Raw genomic sequence first — 14,721 nt, 5'->3', positions numbered from 1 at the left:
CTTAACATATGTTTGAAGTGTTCTTTTGGAATAATGAAAACTTTTGTTTGTTTTTTTGAGACAGGGTCTCACCATGTAGTCCAGGCTGGCCTTGAAAACTCACTATGTAGCCCAGGTTGATTGCAAATTTATGGCAATCCTCCTGCCTCAGCCTCCCAAGTGCTGGGATTACTGGTGTGCACCATCATGCCTGGCCTGATGAAAACTCTTAAAGCTGGAGAGAGGTGATGGTTACATGACACTCTAGATGTACTAAATGCCACTGAATTGTACACTTTAAATGTTTTTGTAATGGTGCTGAGGATTGAAACCAGGGCCTCACACATGCTGGATCTACCACTGAGCTATATCCCCCTAAAATAGTTTATTTTGTTATATGAATTTCACCTGAGTTAAAAAAAAAAGAGAGAGAAAGAGAGAGAAAAACTATCAATTTATGGTCGGACATGGTGGCTCATGCCTGTAATCCCAACACTCTGGAAGGCTGAGGCAGGAGGATCACAAGTTAGAGCCCAGCCTGGGTAATTTAGTGACTTAGTGAGATTCTGCTCCAAAAAAAAAAAAATTGAAGGGCTGGGGATGTAGTTCAATACAAAGGTCCTTGGTTCCATTCCCCTATTGCAAAAGGAGACAATAAGAAAGAACCCCCCACAGGCCTGGGGATTTAGCTCAGTGGTTCCATTGCCTACTTTGGAAGCACAAGGTCCCAAGTTCGATCCCTGGTACCAAAAAACAAAACAGAAAGAAAGGAAGAAAGAAAGAAAGAAAGAAAGAAAGAAAGAAAGAAAGAAAGAAAGAACGAACCCCCATGACAACTCTTGGTTTACCTCTCATGGAGTGTTGTGGGAAACTGTGGATTGTACTTCAGAGACCTGGCAGGAAGTACCTAAGAAGGCAAAAAGACAAGCCTGGAAAGGATGCATGGGAACTCTCTCTACTATTTTTGCAACTTCTTGTGAGTCTACAGTGATTTCAGAACAAAAGTTTAAAGAAAAAAATCAAGACACATGATTTTGGCTGTTCCATGCCTCCCCGCTCCAAGGTGACTCAGAACACCACCCCTTTGCAGGGCTGGGATTCATCCCTAGGAGAGACCCCATTTGGTCTGCTGAGGGCTGGCCTCTGTGCTGAAGGGGAGTCAGAATCAGGAACCAGCTAGTTTCACAGTCTAATTTCACTTTCACTTTTGCTTTCCCTTGAAATGACAGAGGAGCCAGGAAAAGGCCAGCAGCGTCCTTCACTACCTGGTTTAGGTGCCTGTCGGTACCAGCGGAAACCTCTGCTGGTGCCTGTTCCTCCACAGAGTTGGGGCTGTGAGCACTGCAGCCTGCTTCCTGGCCTCAGGTCCAGAAGATGGCTGTCCTGGAGCCTTCGGAGTGGCTGGACAAGGAGCTGTACTCCAGGCAGCTGTGAGCCTTGCAATGGGGGAGGGAGTGGGTGGCCTTCAGATTTCTGGTCTCAACTGCTTGCGGTTCTGCTGTCCATCCACAGGCCTGTGCTGGGCCCACCAGCCATGCAGAGAATTAGGGAAGCCAAAGTCCTGCTGTCAGGCCTGCAGGGCCTGGGGGCTGAGGTGGCCAAGAACCTGGTCCTGATGGGTGTGGGCAGCCTCACCTTGCACGATCCCCATCCCACCTGCTGGTCTGACCTGGCTGCTCAGGTAAGGGTCCTGGATGGCTTTTGGTTCTCAGATCAGAGTGGGATCAGGACTTGGGGAGTCTCTGTTCAGGCTGCACTGGGTCTCTCCTCAGGTTTTTCTCTCAGAGAGAGACTTGGGAAAGAGCAGGGCTGAGGCCTCTCAAGAACACTTGGCTCAACTCAATGAAGCTGTCCAGGTCTTCGTCCACCCCAGTGACATCACTGAGGACCTACTGCTGAAATTCCAGGTGCTTTCCCTGGTCCCACTTTCCAGGCCAGCCTCGCCCCTCACTTTAGCCCTCAGCAGCAGGGAGAGCTGGGCAGTGGCTCTGGACCTGCTGATCTCAGTGTTTACCTAGGTGGTGGTGCTGACTGCCTCCAAGCTGGAGGAGCAGTTGATGGTGGGTGCCTTGTGCCACAAACATGGAATCTGCTTTCTAGTGGCTGACACCCGGGGACTCGTGGGGTGAGTAAGACTGCCTGCCCAGCCAATTCTGGTCCCCAGTTCCACCTCTCTGGTTCCTCCACCCTAGCCTGCAGATCTGCTATAGTAACCCCCACCTTCAAACTCTAGTTTCCTGGTCTCTCTCTGCTTTCTCTTTCAATTTGAGCCTCTGGGCCTGTCATAGTGTCCCCTATCCTTCCTTTCAAACTGTAAGCCACCTCCATGACCCCTGCCACTTCATACTAGGCAGTTGTTCTGTGACTTTGGTGATGAGTTCATAGTGCATGACCCTACAGAGGCGGAACCCCTGACAGCTGCCATCCAGCACATCACCCAGGTAGGTGCAAGGATATGGGCAGGAAAGGGTTGCCCAGGCCTGTGGAAGGCAGGTATGGGGACTCCTGAGCCAAGCCACCTTTCACCCAGGGCTTCCCTGGTGTCCTCACTCTGAGAGGAGAAGACAAGGAACATTCCTTCTGTGACGGGGACTTGGTGACTTTCTCAGGCATCAAGGGCATGGTTGAGCTCAACAGCTGTTCTCCTCGGCCCATCCGTGTGCAGAGTAAGCCAACCCCCTCCAGCCCTGTGGGGATGCACACACCTGGTCCTTGGAGCTAGGTTCCCCTTCACCTTCCCCAGGATGCAGCAAGGTCTAGGACACACATGCAAGTCAGGATAGGAGTGAGAACCACTCAGGTTCAGGGATTCTAACCTCTAGGCTGGATCTCTCCCAGAGGATCGGTCCTTGGAGATCGGGGATACATCAACTTTTTCTCCATACTTACATGGTGGGATTGTCACTGAAGTCAAGAGACCTGAGACTGTGAGACATGTGAGTGCATTTGCATCTGAAAGGGGAGCACTTAAGCAGTTGGAAGGGCCAGGCAGTGGCTGGTCCTGACGCTGAGCTGTCCTCTGCAGAAGCCCCTGGACAGAGCCCTGATCCAGCCCTGTGTGGTGGCTCCAAGTGCCCAGGAAGCCCACCGTGCCCACTGCCTACATCAAGCCTTCCGTGCACTGCACAAGTTCCAGAACCTCCATGGTCGGCTACCGCAACCCTGGGATCCTGTGAGTGACCCCCACACCACCTTCAGCCTGTCTAGCTGGCGTCTCACCTGCCAGACCTCACCTCTGTGACCATTCACGGGTCTGTGTTTACACCCCAGAGGCAGTTTGTCCACTTAAAAAAAGGACATGAAGACCACTATCTTTTGTGGGAGGCTGTAGTGGGGAATGAACCTAGGGTATTTAGGGTATTTTACCATGTGCTAGGCAAACACTCTTTTCTTCTCCTTTTTTTTTTTTTTGGTGGTAGCAGGGATCGAACTCAGGACCTTGTGCTTGTGAGGCAGGCACAGTGGCACTGAGGTAAATCCCTGCCTCTTTTTTGTTTTATTTTTATGAGACAGTGTCTCACTATGCAGCCCAGGCTGGCATCAAACTTAGCGATCCTCTTGCCTCAGCCTCTCGAGTGCTGGGATTACAGGTGTGCAACACCATGCACAGCTCTCTTTTTTTGTTTTTGTTTTTGTTTTTGTTTTGAGACAAAATCTCACTAAGTTGCCTAGGCTGGCCTCAAACTTGCAATGCTCCTGCCTCAGCCTCCCAAGTAACTGAGATTACAGGCATATGCCAGTATACACAGTTGAAAGCCACTATCTTTAGATTAGAGGCTGGGACCATGAAAATGCCAGGCATACAACCTCATGACCTCCACTGTCCTAACATACCAGAGCCAAGCTAGAAGCTGCACCCAGATTGGTAGAGCCTTCCAGGCCTCTGTCTTGTGTTGGGCATCCTCTGTTGGTGCTACCCAGGCTGACAACTGTGCCGGGCCTTCCCACTTAGGCTTTTGTTTCCTCTTCTGTGTAAAGAGATGGCTGGGTGCCTGAAGGCTTTGTGTAGGGGGCAGAACTCAGGTTGGGGATGATGTGCCCACAGAGATTCATGCCATAGGTTGATGCAGAGATCATGGTAACCCTTGCCCAGAACCTGGGACCACTGAAGGGGGCAGAAGAAGAGCCACTGAATGAGGCCCTACTTCGGACAGTTGCCCTGAGTAGTGCTGGTGTCCTGAGCCCCATGGCATCCATTCTGGGAGCAGTGACTGCCCAGGAAGTTCTGAAGGTGGGCACCAACAGGGAAGGGCATGGGGTGGGGAGGTCCATGGGTCAGTGTGTGCCAGCCCTAGAGGGTTCACCAACCTAGGTGCAGGCTTCAGCTGGATCTGAGGGGGTCAGGAGTTGACAGATGCCCTCAGACCAAAGTGTCGGCCCCTAGGCAATCTCCAGAAAGTTCATACCCCTGGACCAGTGGCTGTACTTTGATGCCCTTGACTGTCTTCCAGAAGATGAGGAACTCTTTCCTAATCCTGAGGACTGCGCCCTGGTGAGGCTTGGGGCAGAGGTGTAAGCCTTGTTCAAAATCAGGGCGGGAAGAGAAGTATGAGGAATGGTCCTGAGGTCCTGAGTTAATGACTCAGTGAAACAAGGATACCACATAGGCAGGCAACCAGCACAGACCCCTCTCTGTTCTCTAGAGAGACTCGCGCTATGATGGGCAAATTGCAGTGTTTGGAGCTGGTTTTCAGGAGACACTGAGTCACCAACACTACCTCCTGGTGAGTTGTGGGGTGAGGATGGGTATGTCTTTGGGAGGGCCTGCTCAGACCTCCTGGTTAAGGCTGCTCCTGACCACAGGTGGGTGCTGGTGCCATTGGCTGTGAGCTACTCAAAGGCTTTGCCCTAGTGGGCCTGGGAGCTGGAGCCAGTGGAGGTGTGACTGTTGTAGACATGGACCACATAGAGTACTCCAACCTCAGCCGTCAGTTCCTCTTCAGGCCCTGGGACATTGATGTAAGTGCCAGACCCTCCTACACTTGTGTCCTAGTTTGCCTTCCCATAATGCACCTGTACCCAACATCTTTCTCCCTTCTTCCCAGAAGCCCAAGGCAGAGGTGGCTGCAGCAGCTACCCAGGATCTGAACCCAGACTTAGAGGTGATTGCGCATGTCCAAGTCCTGGATCATACCACAGAACACATCTATGGAGACAACTTCTTCTCCCATGTGGATGGTGTGGTTGCTGCTGTGGACAGCTTCGAGGCCCGTGAGTGCTTAACTCAGAGCTCAGCACCTTGCCCAAGTCTGTGCCAGTCCCACTTCTGACCCTCTCCCCCCTTACCAGGGCACTATGTGGCTGCTCGCTGCATCCACTACCTGAAGCCCCTGCTAGAGGCGGGCACACAGGGCACTAAGGGCAGTGCTTCAGTGTTTGTGCCATATGTGACTGAGGTTTACAAAGGCCCTGCCTCAGCTGAAGCTTCTGAGGATGCCCCCACCCCTGTCTGTACCATGCGGCGCTTCCCCAGCACATATGAGCACACCCTGGAGGTGAGAGCATGCCATCCCACCCAGCTTAACACTCAGGTGCAGATCTGCTGCTCCTCTGATAGCTCATTGTTCTCCTTCCCCCACAGTGGGCTCGGAATGAATTTGAGGGACTCTTCCGACTATCTGCAGAAACCATCAGCTGCTACCAACAGTAAGGCCCCAACAGAGGTGGAGGGAAGTCCAGGGCTCTGAGCATGGGACTCAGCCTCCAACTCTCTCCTTTCTGAGCAGGGCATGCACTTCCTTGGCAGATGTGGATGGGCCACAGATGCTGACCTCACTGCAGCGGGTGCTGGGTGTCCTGCGAGTACGCCCACAGACCTGGCGAGACTGTGTCATGTGGGCCCTTGGCCACTGGCAACTATGTTTCCATGATGACATCATACAGCTGCTGAGCCTCCTCCCACCAGATAAAGTGGGTAGTTTAGGGTTGAGTGACCGAGAACTCATGGGGACTAGACTGAACTCAGCAGGCTTTGTTTTCCTAGGTGCATGAGGATGGAACTCCGTTCTGGTCAGGTCCTAAACGGTGTCCCCAGCCCCTGAAATTTGACATCAGCCAAGTGAGTGGGGGTCCTCTGGGAAGCCTTGAGATAGAGATGCATAGATGCCGAGAGAAAGAGCCATGTTTGTGCACACATGGGTGTCCATATGTGAGGCAAGCAGTCAACCTACCCACAGATGGACAGTGGACCCCACCCTGTCTGCTCAGATGTGCTCATTTACACCCATGCATCTCTGGCTGTAGGACATGCACCTTCTCTACATACTGGCAGCTGCCAACCTATTTGCCCAGATGCATGGGCTGCCTGGCTCATCAGATCAAATTGCGCTCAGGGAACTGCTGAACTTGCTGCTACAGACTGACCCCCCGCACCCGGCCCCCGTGCTAGCTGAGTCTGGTGAGTCTCCTGGCCCTGTTCCCATACTGCCGCTCAGAGGCCTGCCCTTGTTTTCAGTTTGTGCTACAGAAAGAAGATGGGGTCCTGGATCCCTACAACTGACTTACTACCTTTCAGACCCTCTTACCTCGCTTCTCTCTAGCCCCATCTTCTGGCTCCACCAGGAGATCCTCTCCCTGCTATCTACTGCATATTCCAGTTCTCTTGGGAGAATATTAGAATTTAAAAGCCCTGGGGATGTCTAACTATAGACAGTCACATGGGTGTGTGCACATGCACAGATGGGGAGGGCTGGAGAAGAGACTGTAGCATCAATCAGTGGGCTCTTCAGTTTGATCAAGAAGTGGTGACAGTCTTGGCTGACACCAAGAATAGGTACCAAGCTCCAGGAAGAATACAGGAGACAGACTAAAGACACCCAGAACCTACTCCCCTGACAGGCCCTGAACAGTTGAAAGAACTGCAGGAAGCCCTGGAAGTCTGGAGCAAGGGCCCTCCCCTGAAGTCCCTGGTGTTTGAGAAGGTGGGATTCTAAGTGGAGGTGAGAGGTTGGGCTGGGAAGATTGTGGGGGAAAGTGAGGAGTTAAAGTATAGACTGAATTCTCCTCCCAGTGGGGCCTTACAAGCAGATCACTCTCCTTGAGCTTCAGCCTCATTATGTGGTAAAGGGGAGATAGTGAGCACCCACCCACAGAACCATGAGAAGATCTAGCCGTGGCACGCAGGTGACCCTGGTGAGGGGCACTGCTGCAGTGTTCACACAGTTATCACCTGGGCCATACAGGATGAAGACGGTAACTTCCACATGGACTTTGTGAGAGCAGCAGCTAGCCTGCAATCTCAGAACTATGGGATCTCAGAACCAGTAGACCATGCTCAGGTAACCCCAGCTCTTGGGGCACAGGCCTGGAAATGGGGGCCAAACTTTAATGCTACAATGTGGGCCAGATCAAATCTCCTGTCCTTGGCAGAGCATGAGAATGGTGAGCCAGATCATCCCAGCCATTGCCACCACTACAGCAGCGGTGGCAGGCTTGCTGGGCCTAGAGCTGTATAAAATGGTGGGCAGGCCACGACCTGTTGGTGCCTTTCGTCATACCTACCTGCACCTGGCTGAAAACCGCCTTCAACGCTCAGTACCTTCCACCCCAGCCATCCAGAAGGTAAGGCCTTGACACCCTACCCCTACTCCCACTAATCTTGAGTTTTCCCCGAACCCACTGGAACAGGCCCCATTCTAAGCCTCGTGTGGGTGGCACATGCCTGTCATCTCAACTACTCAGGAGGCTGAGACAAAAGGATACCAAATTTGAGGCTATCTTGAGCAACTTGGTGAGATTCTGTCTCAAAATAAAATAAGGGCTGGCAGAGGCTCTGGCTTCAATCTCCAGTACAAAAACAAAACAAAACAAAAAACAAAAACAAGCCCAGGCCCACTCTAGCTTTTTGGCACTCTCTAGAACCCAGACAGTGGGGGAGTCCTTAAGACTCTCTCTACTCCTCTTCCTGCTAAGAAGCCAGGCTGGGACCCATCAGACACAGGAAGCAGCCATCAGCCACTCCCCCTCTCATACACAAAGAGTCCAGGGTCTGGGGGAGCTGCAGCTTTAACTCATTAGTGGAGCTAGACATCTCCGCAGCTTTTTCCTTCCCAGGCATGTCTGAGTGGGGAGCTGTTAAGGAATGGGCAGGGGTAGAAAAGGGGTACCAGGCTGTACCCCCAGAAAGAGTCCAGATTCTTCCTGGAGGATCCTGGCCTGTCCCCTCAAGGTTGAGTTAAAAGACCCCAGGCTTGCTTCCAGGCGTATGGGTCTGCACCCCTACAGGAGTGTGTGCTTGGGTCACAGATATAAGTTTGCCAGAGTCTGGGCATCCCTGTTATGTGGGCATGGAGGTAGCAAGCTTGCACATTTGTGTGCCAGATGGGAGTCCAGGGCTCTTCCTCAGTGTAAGCATGCATGAATGTGCAAGTGGGTACACGTGTGTGTGTTCCTGGGCTTGTGTGCATGTGTGCTTCTATGAGGGCAAGGCTGGGAATGCCTCTGATTATGTGCCCAGGCTCTGCAGTAGTTTCCATTTCCTTCAGGCACGGAAAGGGGGCAGAGGAAATGCCCTTGCCAGGGAAGAGGGCAGAGGTCACTGGCCAGCCCTGGGCTTTGCTGGGTAGCCCTAGGGTCCCTCTGGACATGGGACACAGAGCCCCTTTGTGAAGTGCCCCACCTCTAAGCAGCACACAGGCTGCCTTTGTCCATGGAACAGAGGAGGGGGAGGAGCCCCCATCTTGTGTCTAGCCTAGTCTCAGCTCAACCTCAGGGTATTGTCTAAGGGGCTGGCAAGGCCTCCTTGTCCTGGACTCTGGCTGCTGGCCACCCTTCTGTCCTCAGCTCTGGACATCAGAATCTTATGACTCTTGAAACAGGGAAGGAAACGTGACAGGAAGAGGAGGCCTCTGTGGCCTGCTTGTGTCCCTTCTGGGATCTCGGGGCCAGTAGGGCCCTGGTGGTCACTGTGCCCTTGGCCCCGGTGTATACATGAGTAGTCCAAGGCTCCGTAAGGATAGGCGAGTAGGATGTGTCCCCGGCCCTCAGCCTTGCATTTGAGGAACAAGCAGCTTTATCAGAGACTACAGCAGCCTGGCTCTGGCTTCCTCAGGAAGCACCACCCCCTCGCCCCCACCCCCAGCAACTGGCCTGCGTGATGGATCATCTGTTTCCCTGTGTGGGCCCCATAGCCCCATTTCCTGTGCAGGCCCCAGCCTGGGCCCAGATTCCACCTTCCACCCCCTACTCCCTGGCTCTGCTTCCTGCTTCTAGTCCAGCTCCTCCCCTTAAGAAAGGCTGCTAGAAACTGGGACATGGGTTGCAACTTGGATGAGCAAGCAGTCTCTCACTCCTCCCTTCTTCCACCCTCAGTTCCATCACCTGGAGTGGACCCGTTGGGACCGCCTAAAGGTGCCTGCTGGGCAGCCCGAAAGGACACTGGAGTCACTGCTGGCCCATCTGCAGGTGTGCCCTTGCCCCACTCTGCCCTGGCTCCACCCAGCCTGGCTCAGCGGGCATCTGACCTGTGTCTTTCTAGGAACAACATGGGCTGAATGTGAGGATGCTGCTACGTGGTCAAGCCCTGCTCTATTCAGCCCGATGGTCCCCTGAAAGTCAGGCCCAATACCTGCCCCTAAGGTGAGCCTGTACCTGGCTGTGGCCAGGCCCTGCCTGCCTCGAGAGGTTGAAGATAGGAGGCATGTGGCCTTTCTTCTTCCTGATCCCACTCTGGGCCCCTTACACCTTCCTGAAGCATTCTCTGACCAAAAGGAGCCAGCAAATGGGCTGGGGGTGGGGCAGGGCTGAAGGCCTGAGGAGAAGCTGCTTTAGGGTCTGCCTGTTTGGCCTTCCCCACTGGCTCCCCACGCCCTGCCCAGCCCCCCTTTCACAGCCCACTCCCAGGGGACCCAAAGCTTCCTGCCTCCTGCCTGCCCCACCAGCTGCTCCTAAAATAGTTTCAGATGTTTCCTGTCTTGAGCTACTCCTGCTCCTGGTTTGAGCTCCTGCTCACCAGCACCCCCAAGTTCATGCCAGGGTGTCTCTGTTTGCCTCAGTTCATCTGCCTAATCTCTTAACCACCCCCCATTCCAGGGTGACAGAACTGGTTCAGCAGGAGACAGACTGGGTGCCTGAGCCTGGACTGAGGGTGCTAGTGCTGGAGCTGAGCTGTGAGGGTGAGGAGGACAACACCGCCTTCCCACCTCTACACTATGAGCTGTGGTGAGGCACCCCTGCACTTGAGTTCGTGCAGCCCTATGCAGAAGCCCTGAATCCTGAGGCCGCAGCAGGCACTCAATAAAGCTTGTTGAAGGAAGGCATGAGTGGAGAAAATAGATGATAGGACAGGGGCGCTGGACCACATGGATGGGTGTGACATGCGCAAGACAGACCGTCAAAGGGAAAGAAAAGACTTCAGATTTGCCTGCCTGGACAGTGCCTCCCAGGGATGCAGCTGCCTTCTGGAGCCTCAGGTGTATGGAACCAACAGTATAGAAAAAGGCTTTTATTGTCCCCGACTGGAGGGCAGGGTCAGAGGTAGCTGACATCATTGCAGATGATGGGTTGGCGGCTGCGGCAATTCATGAGGGCTGCAAAGCGAGAGACATCTGCAGGCAGTTCAGGATCTGAGCGAGGTGGGCATGAGAGCCGCTTTCCTGCCATAGCTGCTCGCCGAGCCCTGGCCAGCTGGCGCCGCAGCTGCTCAGAGAGACCAACCAAGAACTGGGGGGGCCGAGCACGAGCACGGGGTGCACCGTCATCGCCCCCTTCACGTGCTGCCTCAGGTAGCTCCATCCAGTTGTGAACTAAGTCAGCAAAGCAGTTGTCCCCTAGCACCAGAGGCTGGCGACTTCGACCCCTGTTCAGCAGGGCTGCTGTCCAGTCCTCTGTTTCCAGTCCCTGCCAATGCTCCAAGCAGGCATCTGGGGTGGACTTGGGGCGTGGACGGTGTGCAGATGGGGTGCTGGCTACAGGTGCTGCGCTGGGCAGTGGGAGGCCACTGACTGAGAGCCGCTGACTCTGACAGGGCCGTGCTTGGTGTGCTGGGCGCTGGAGTACAGGCAACTCTTCCTCTCGCCATGTGCTGCCTGACACCTCCGAGAAGCCTGAGTCCCAGTCTAGACTGTGCTCCCTGTGACCCCCCAAGACTGCACCCCTGTCTTTTGTCGCCAAGGCGACCACCTCCTCTTCCTCCACACAGCAGACAGAGTCTTCTTCCAGGGCATCCGAGGCCCCAAGCTGGTGGCCAGGCTGCACACCTGGGTCAGTTTTGGGGGATGACTGCAGGGGGCCAGGCAATGGAGATGAGCCTGTGTTCCGGCTACACAACTGAAGGGGAAGAGAAAGCAGAAGTCGGAGAGGTATTGCTTGTCACCCTTGTGTGCCTGGCCAGATCAGCCCTGAGAACAGATGATTCAGAGAGTGTGAAAGGGCTGCTGGCCTGGGCAGCAGGGTGGAAAGTGAACACAGGGCAGGTATGGGGGCCCTGGCACACGAACAGACCTGGTGGCAGTGCAGCAGGCTGCAGCATGCAGGGCCGGGCAAGTCGACACCCGCCACCAGGGCCTGCACTGGGAAGTTAAGTCCTGCCTGGGTTTGGGGAGGGGCGTCCCACGGCATCCTCAGAGCCCAAAGTGTCTTTCAGAGAGAGAGAGAGAGAGAGAGAGAGAGAGAGAGAGAGAGAGAGAGAGAGTGCTTGTTAGATGAGGAGGGGTAAGGGAAGGAGACAGCCTGAGGTAGGGGGCGTCCACAGCAGAACCAGACCTCTTTAGGCCCTTGGCACCCCCCCGTCCCCAAAAAAGTTCCCTCCACCTACTCTCTTCCCCAGTGACCAGCGGCATGGCCAGCTGGGCTGCTGTTACCTGATGCCCAGAGCAGCTCCTAGCCATCTGAAACCCGACTCGGGCCATCTGGCCACCCCTCCCCCTCCCTCCTCTGGTGGGCACCAAGGCTGGGCGGCACCGGGCACCCCACAAGCGTCTCAGTGCCACACCCATTCCCGCGCCTCACCATTTCCCAGCGGAGCTGACTCAGGAAGCCGTCTAGACGCGCGCTGTGCATGTCGGTGCCAGAGCGCCCTCCAGGGCTGCTAGCACCTCCTCGACCCGGAGGAGCGGCTCAGACATGGCCAGGCTGGCTGTGCTGGCTTGCCTGGCGCCCTCACTCTCCGTCGGACTCCTAGCAGCTTCAGCCGCCGCCGCTCCAACATCTGGCAGCCGCGCCCCGCCCCCCGCGGCGCAGCCAATGAGGGTGGAGTAAGTCTGCAGCGACCCCGCCCCTTACAGCACCGCCCCTCGAGCTCCGCGGCGCGGGTGACCCGGGCGTCCCATCCACACTGCGTTTGTTCTGCGTGAAGGGGCGGGGCCTTAGCTAGGCGCCAGCTTGGGTTCAGCTAGAGACCCCCTGACATGCAGTGAGGTTTAGCTAATCCTGGGTTCAGTGCCTGACGCGGGACAGGTCGCTTTCCCACAGTAGCCTCAGCTTGCCCATTTGTTCCACGGTGGAAGAGCGGTCCTTCCCACGAGGACTCCGTGCTACCCCCACATGTGGGCAGAGCGACAGTGATCGTCGGACCTGGCGAAGTTGTGGTGCACTCGAGGACTGGCCCGTTCTTGAGACTGGCCTCAGCGGTCCCTAGAAATAATAGGATTGGGGTTCAGCCCCTCTGCATCCTCTAGGAGTGCAGGACCTCGCAGCGTTAGGGGACGGGCCTCGGCGAAGTCCCAGCCGTCTCCCTGGACCGCCCTCTAACGGGAGCGCAGCGAAGCACTGACATCCGCTTCCCTAGTGGGGGTTAGGTGGTGGCTCTCGGTGCGGGGTGGGTGGCGCTCTCCAACCGGATCGTCACTGGTCATCAGGTGAGGTCGCTCCAGGATGGGAGGCTAGGTTCAAGGATACAGTCTACCTGCGGACAGACTGGCTCTATCAGCAGGAAAATATGGAGGAATAAAGATGAATGAGCTGGTTTGACAGATCCCTCAGAGGAGGTGACATCGGGGTACAATCCAATTGAGCCATCATGAGATCAAGAAGAGGGTCATTTTCAAGCGGACCCCCAGTTTATTTCACTGATATTTTTATGCGAAGATCGGGGGGAAGATATTAGCTCCGTGTCTGAGGATAGGATCAGTTGCCCTCAAATTCCTACCTGGCTTTTAGTATCTTTGCCAATTTAAGCATCTTGTGCACTTTAGAATTAAGGGACTAAGAATCATCCCTTAAGTCCATGTTTGGATTTGAGGATCGACTGGGGAAAAATTTTGCCAATTTGAGCTGTAGACATTGGACCAAAATAATTGTTTTTTTAAAGAAGTTTATGCTTAGTCTCTTCATGAGGATGAGACTCAGTCACATACTAATATGAAATGTGTATCTGTACTAATTGGGGGGTCAGTGGGCTTGCTGTGTGTATGAATTTGAAAATTAATATTATCTTAGCTCCACAGATGAATTTAATTTAGATTTATTTAATTAAGAGACTATAATATATACACCATATATGGTACCTAATAAAATAAGTTTGAAATGAAAAAGAAGAGGGCTATTCTACCAGGTGTGTGGTGCATGCATGTAATCCCAGGTACTGGAGAGACTGAGACTGGCAAGTTTAAGTAATGCCTAGGCAATTTAATGAGATCCTGTCTCAAAATAAAAAATGAAAAGGGCTGGAGATAAGCCCAGTGAATGAGCACCCCTGGTTCAATCACCAGTACCAGGAAAAAGGAAAGAAGGAGAGTGGGAAGGAGAGAGGGAGGGAGGAAACAAAGAAGGAAAAAAAAAAAAAGAAGAGGGCCATTCTAGGCAAAGAGATAAGCTGATATAAAGACCCAAGGTTCAGGAGCTGGGTGGAAGCTGGGCAGGGACAAACATAAAGAAGGCCCAGGTGTGTATAATTGGTGGCGATACAGGGAGCAAAGAGGTCAGCAAAACAAGACTCCTAGTAGCCTTAGAGGAAAATATGGGTTTTATTCTTTGTTGTTGTTGTTGTTGTTGTTGTTGTTTTGTTGTGTTTTGTTTTGAGACAGGGTCTCACTATGTAGTTCAGGCAGGCCTCAAACTCCTGGCAATCCTCCTGCCTCAGCCTCCCAAGTGCTGGGATTACAGGCATGCACCACCATGCCCCGCCTGTTGTTGTTTTGAAAGAGTCTTGCTATATAATGTAGGTTGGCATTAAACTCAAGATTCTTCTACCTCAGCCACCCAAGTGCTTGTATTACAAGCATGTATCACCATGTCCAGCCTGGGTTTTGTTCTTGATTCCATAAGGAGTGTAAGCCTTTTTTCAGGGATTGAACTGTCCTGGTTAAATAGTCCCAGCTTCTTTAGGAGAGTGACACTAATCAGACAAAGGAGACAAAGGCCTGGGCCTGCCCCAGCAGGCACCCAGAGGATGATCATTTTGATCATGTTTTGTAGTTGAAATCAAGCCTTGATGATGCATAGATGTGGGTAGGCAAGGGACATCGAGCATGACTTCTGCACTTCCGGCCTGAACAGCTAATTGGATGGAATTGCCCTAAATTGATCTGGGAAAGAGTGGGTTTGGGAGGGAAATCAAAAGATCATGTGTGGACATGTGACTCTGGAGAAGATTCAAGATCAGGTACAAGGTGTATGATGTGAATTCAGGAGCAGTGACAGCACTGGAGCCTTATGGGACTGCAGGCAAAGGCAGTGAATGGTACTTCCAGCATGGACTTGGATGAGATGGGGAGGTGAGTGTAGACAGAAGAGCACAGCAATGAGGGTGGAATCCTACACATTCCACTAGATAGAAGAAGTGGAGGTGAAGTTGTACCAGCAAAG

The 14,721-nt window shown here is 53.6% G+C and overlaps 2 protein-coding genes across 4 annotated transcripts; one reads left to right on the top strand and one right to left on the bottom strand.

Annotated features, from left to right (window-relative positions):
• The first annotated feature begins 1,182 nt into the window (after positions 1–1,182).
• Positions 1,183–10,231, top strand: Uba7 (ubiquitin like modifier activating enzyme 7). Of its 3 annotated transcripts, none has more exons than XM_021263729.2 (24): positions 1,183–1,409; positions 1,492–1,660; positions 1,752–1,886; positions 1,998–2,104; positions 2,330–2,420; positions 2,510–2,645; positions 2,818–2,915; positions 3,005–3,151; positions 4,073–4,210; positions 4,364–4,471; positions 4,623–4,703; positions 4,783–4,938; positions 5,025–5,190; positions 5,269–5,474; positions 5,561–5,625; positions 5,706–5,889; positions 5,963–6,037; positions 6,223–6,376; positions 6,817–6,899; positions 7,161–7,256; positions 7,348–7,539; positions 9,289–9,381; positions 9,455–9,555; positions 10,009–10,231. In XM_021263729.2, the coding sequence occupies exons 1-24, from the start codon at positions 1,354–1,356 to the stop codon at positions 10,139–10,141; spliced, it is 2,970 nt and encodes a 989-aa protein (XP_021119388.2). In that variant the 5' UTR covers positions 1,183–1,353; the 3' UTR covers positions 10,142–10,231. The 3 variants fall into 3 exon arrangements, 2 of the variants coding, with proteins under 2 accessions (XP_021119388.2, XP_012925606.2); XM_013070152.3 differs by having other exon boundaries at positions 4,040–4,210; XR_002397179.2 differs by lacking the exons at positions 6,817–6,899; positions 9,289–9,381; positions 9,455–9,555; positions 10,009–10,231 and having other exon boundaries at positions 4,040–4,210; positions 5,963–6,376; positions 7,348–7,437.
• Positions 10,232–10,405: 174 nt separating this feature from the next.
• Positions 10,406–12,123, bottom strand: Inka1 (inka box actin regulator 1). Its single transcript, XM_004834056.4, has 2 exons — positions 11,926–12,123; positions 10,406–11,244 (listed from the first exon to the last, which is right to left on the bottom strand). Exons 1-2 carry the CDS (start codon positions 11,974–11,976, stop codon positions 10,447–10,449), a joined length of 849 nt encoding a protein of 282 aa, XP_004834113.1. The 5' UTR covers positions 11,977–12,123; the 3' UTR covers positions 10,406–10,446.
• Positions 12,124–14,721: the final 2,598 nt, after the last annotated feature.

Source organism: Heterocephalus glaber, unplaced genomic scaffold (genome assembly GCF_053883595.1).
Source record: "Heterocephalus glaber isolate CG9 unplaced genomic scaffold, H.glaber_assembly_v1.0 deba00001504, whole genome shotgun sequence".
NCBI classification, from domain to species: Eukaryota; Metazoa; Chordata; class Mammalia; order Rodentia; family Bathyergidae; genus Heterocephalus; species Heterocephalus glaber.
The sequence above is the reverse complement of the archived record's forward strand: the minus strand, read 5'-3'. Positions and strand labels throughout refer to the sequence as shown.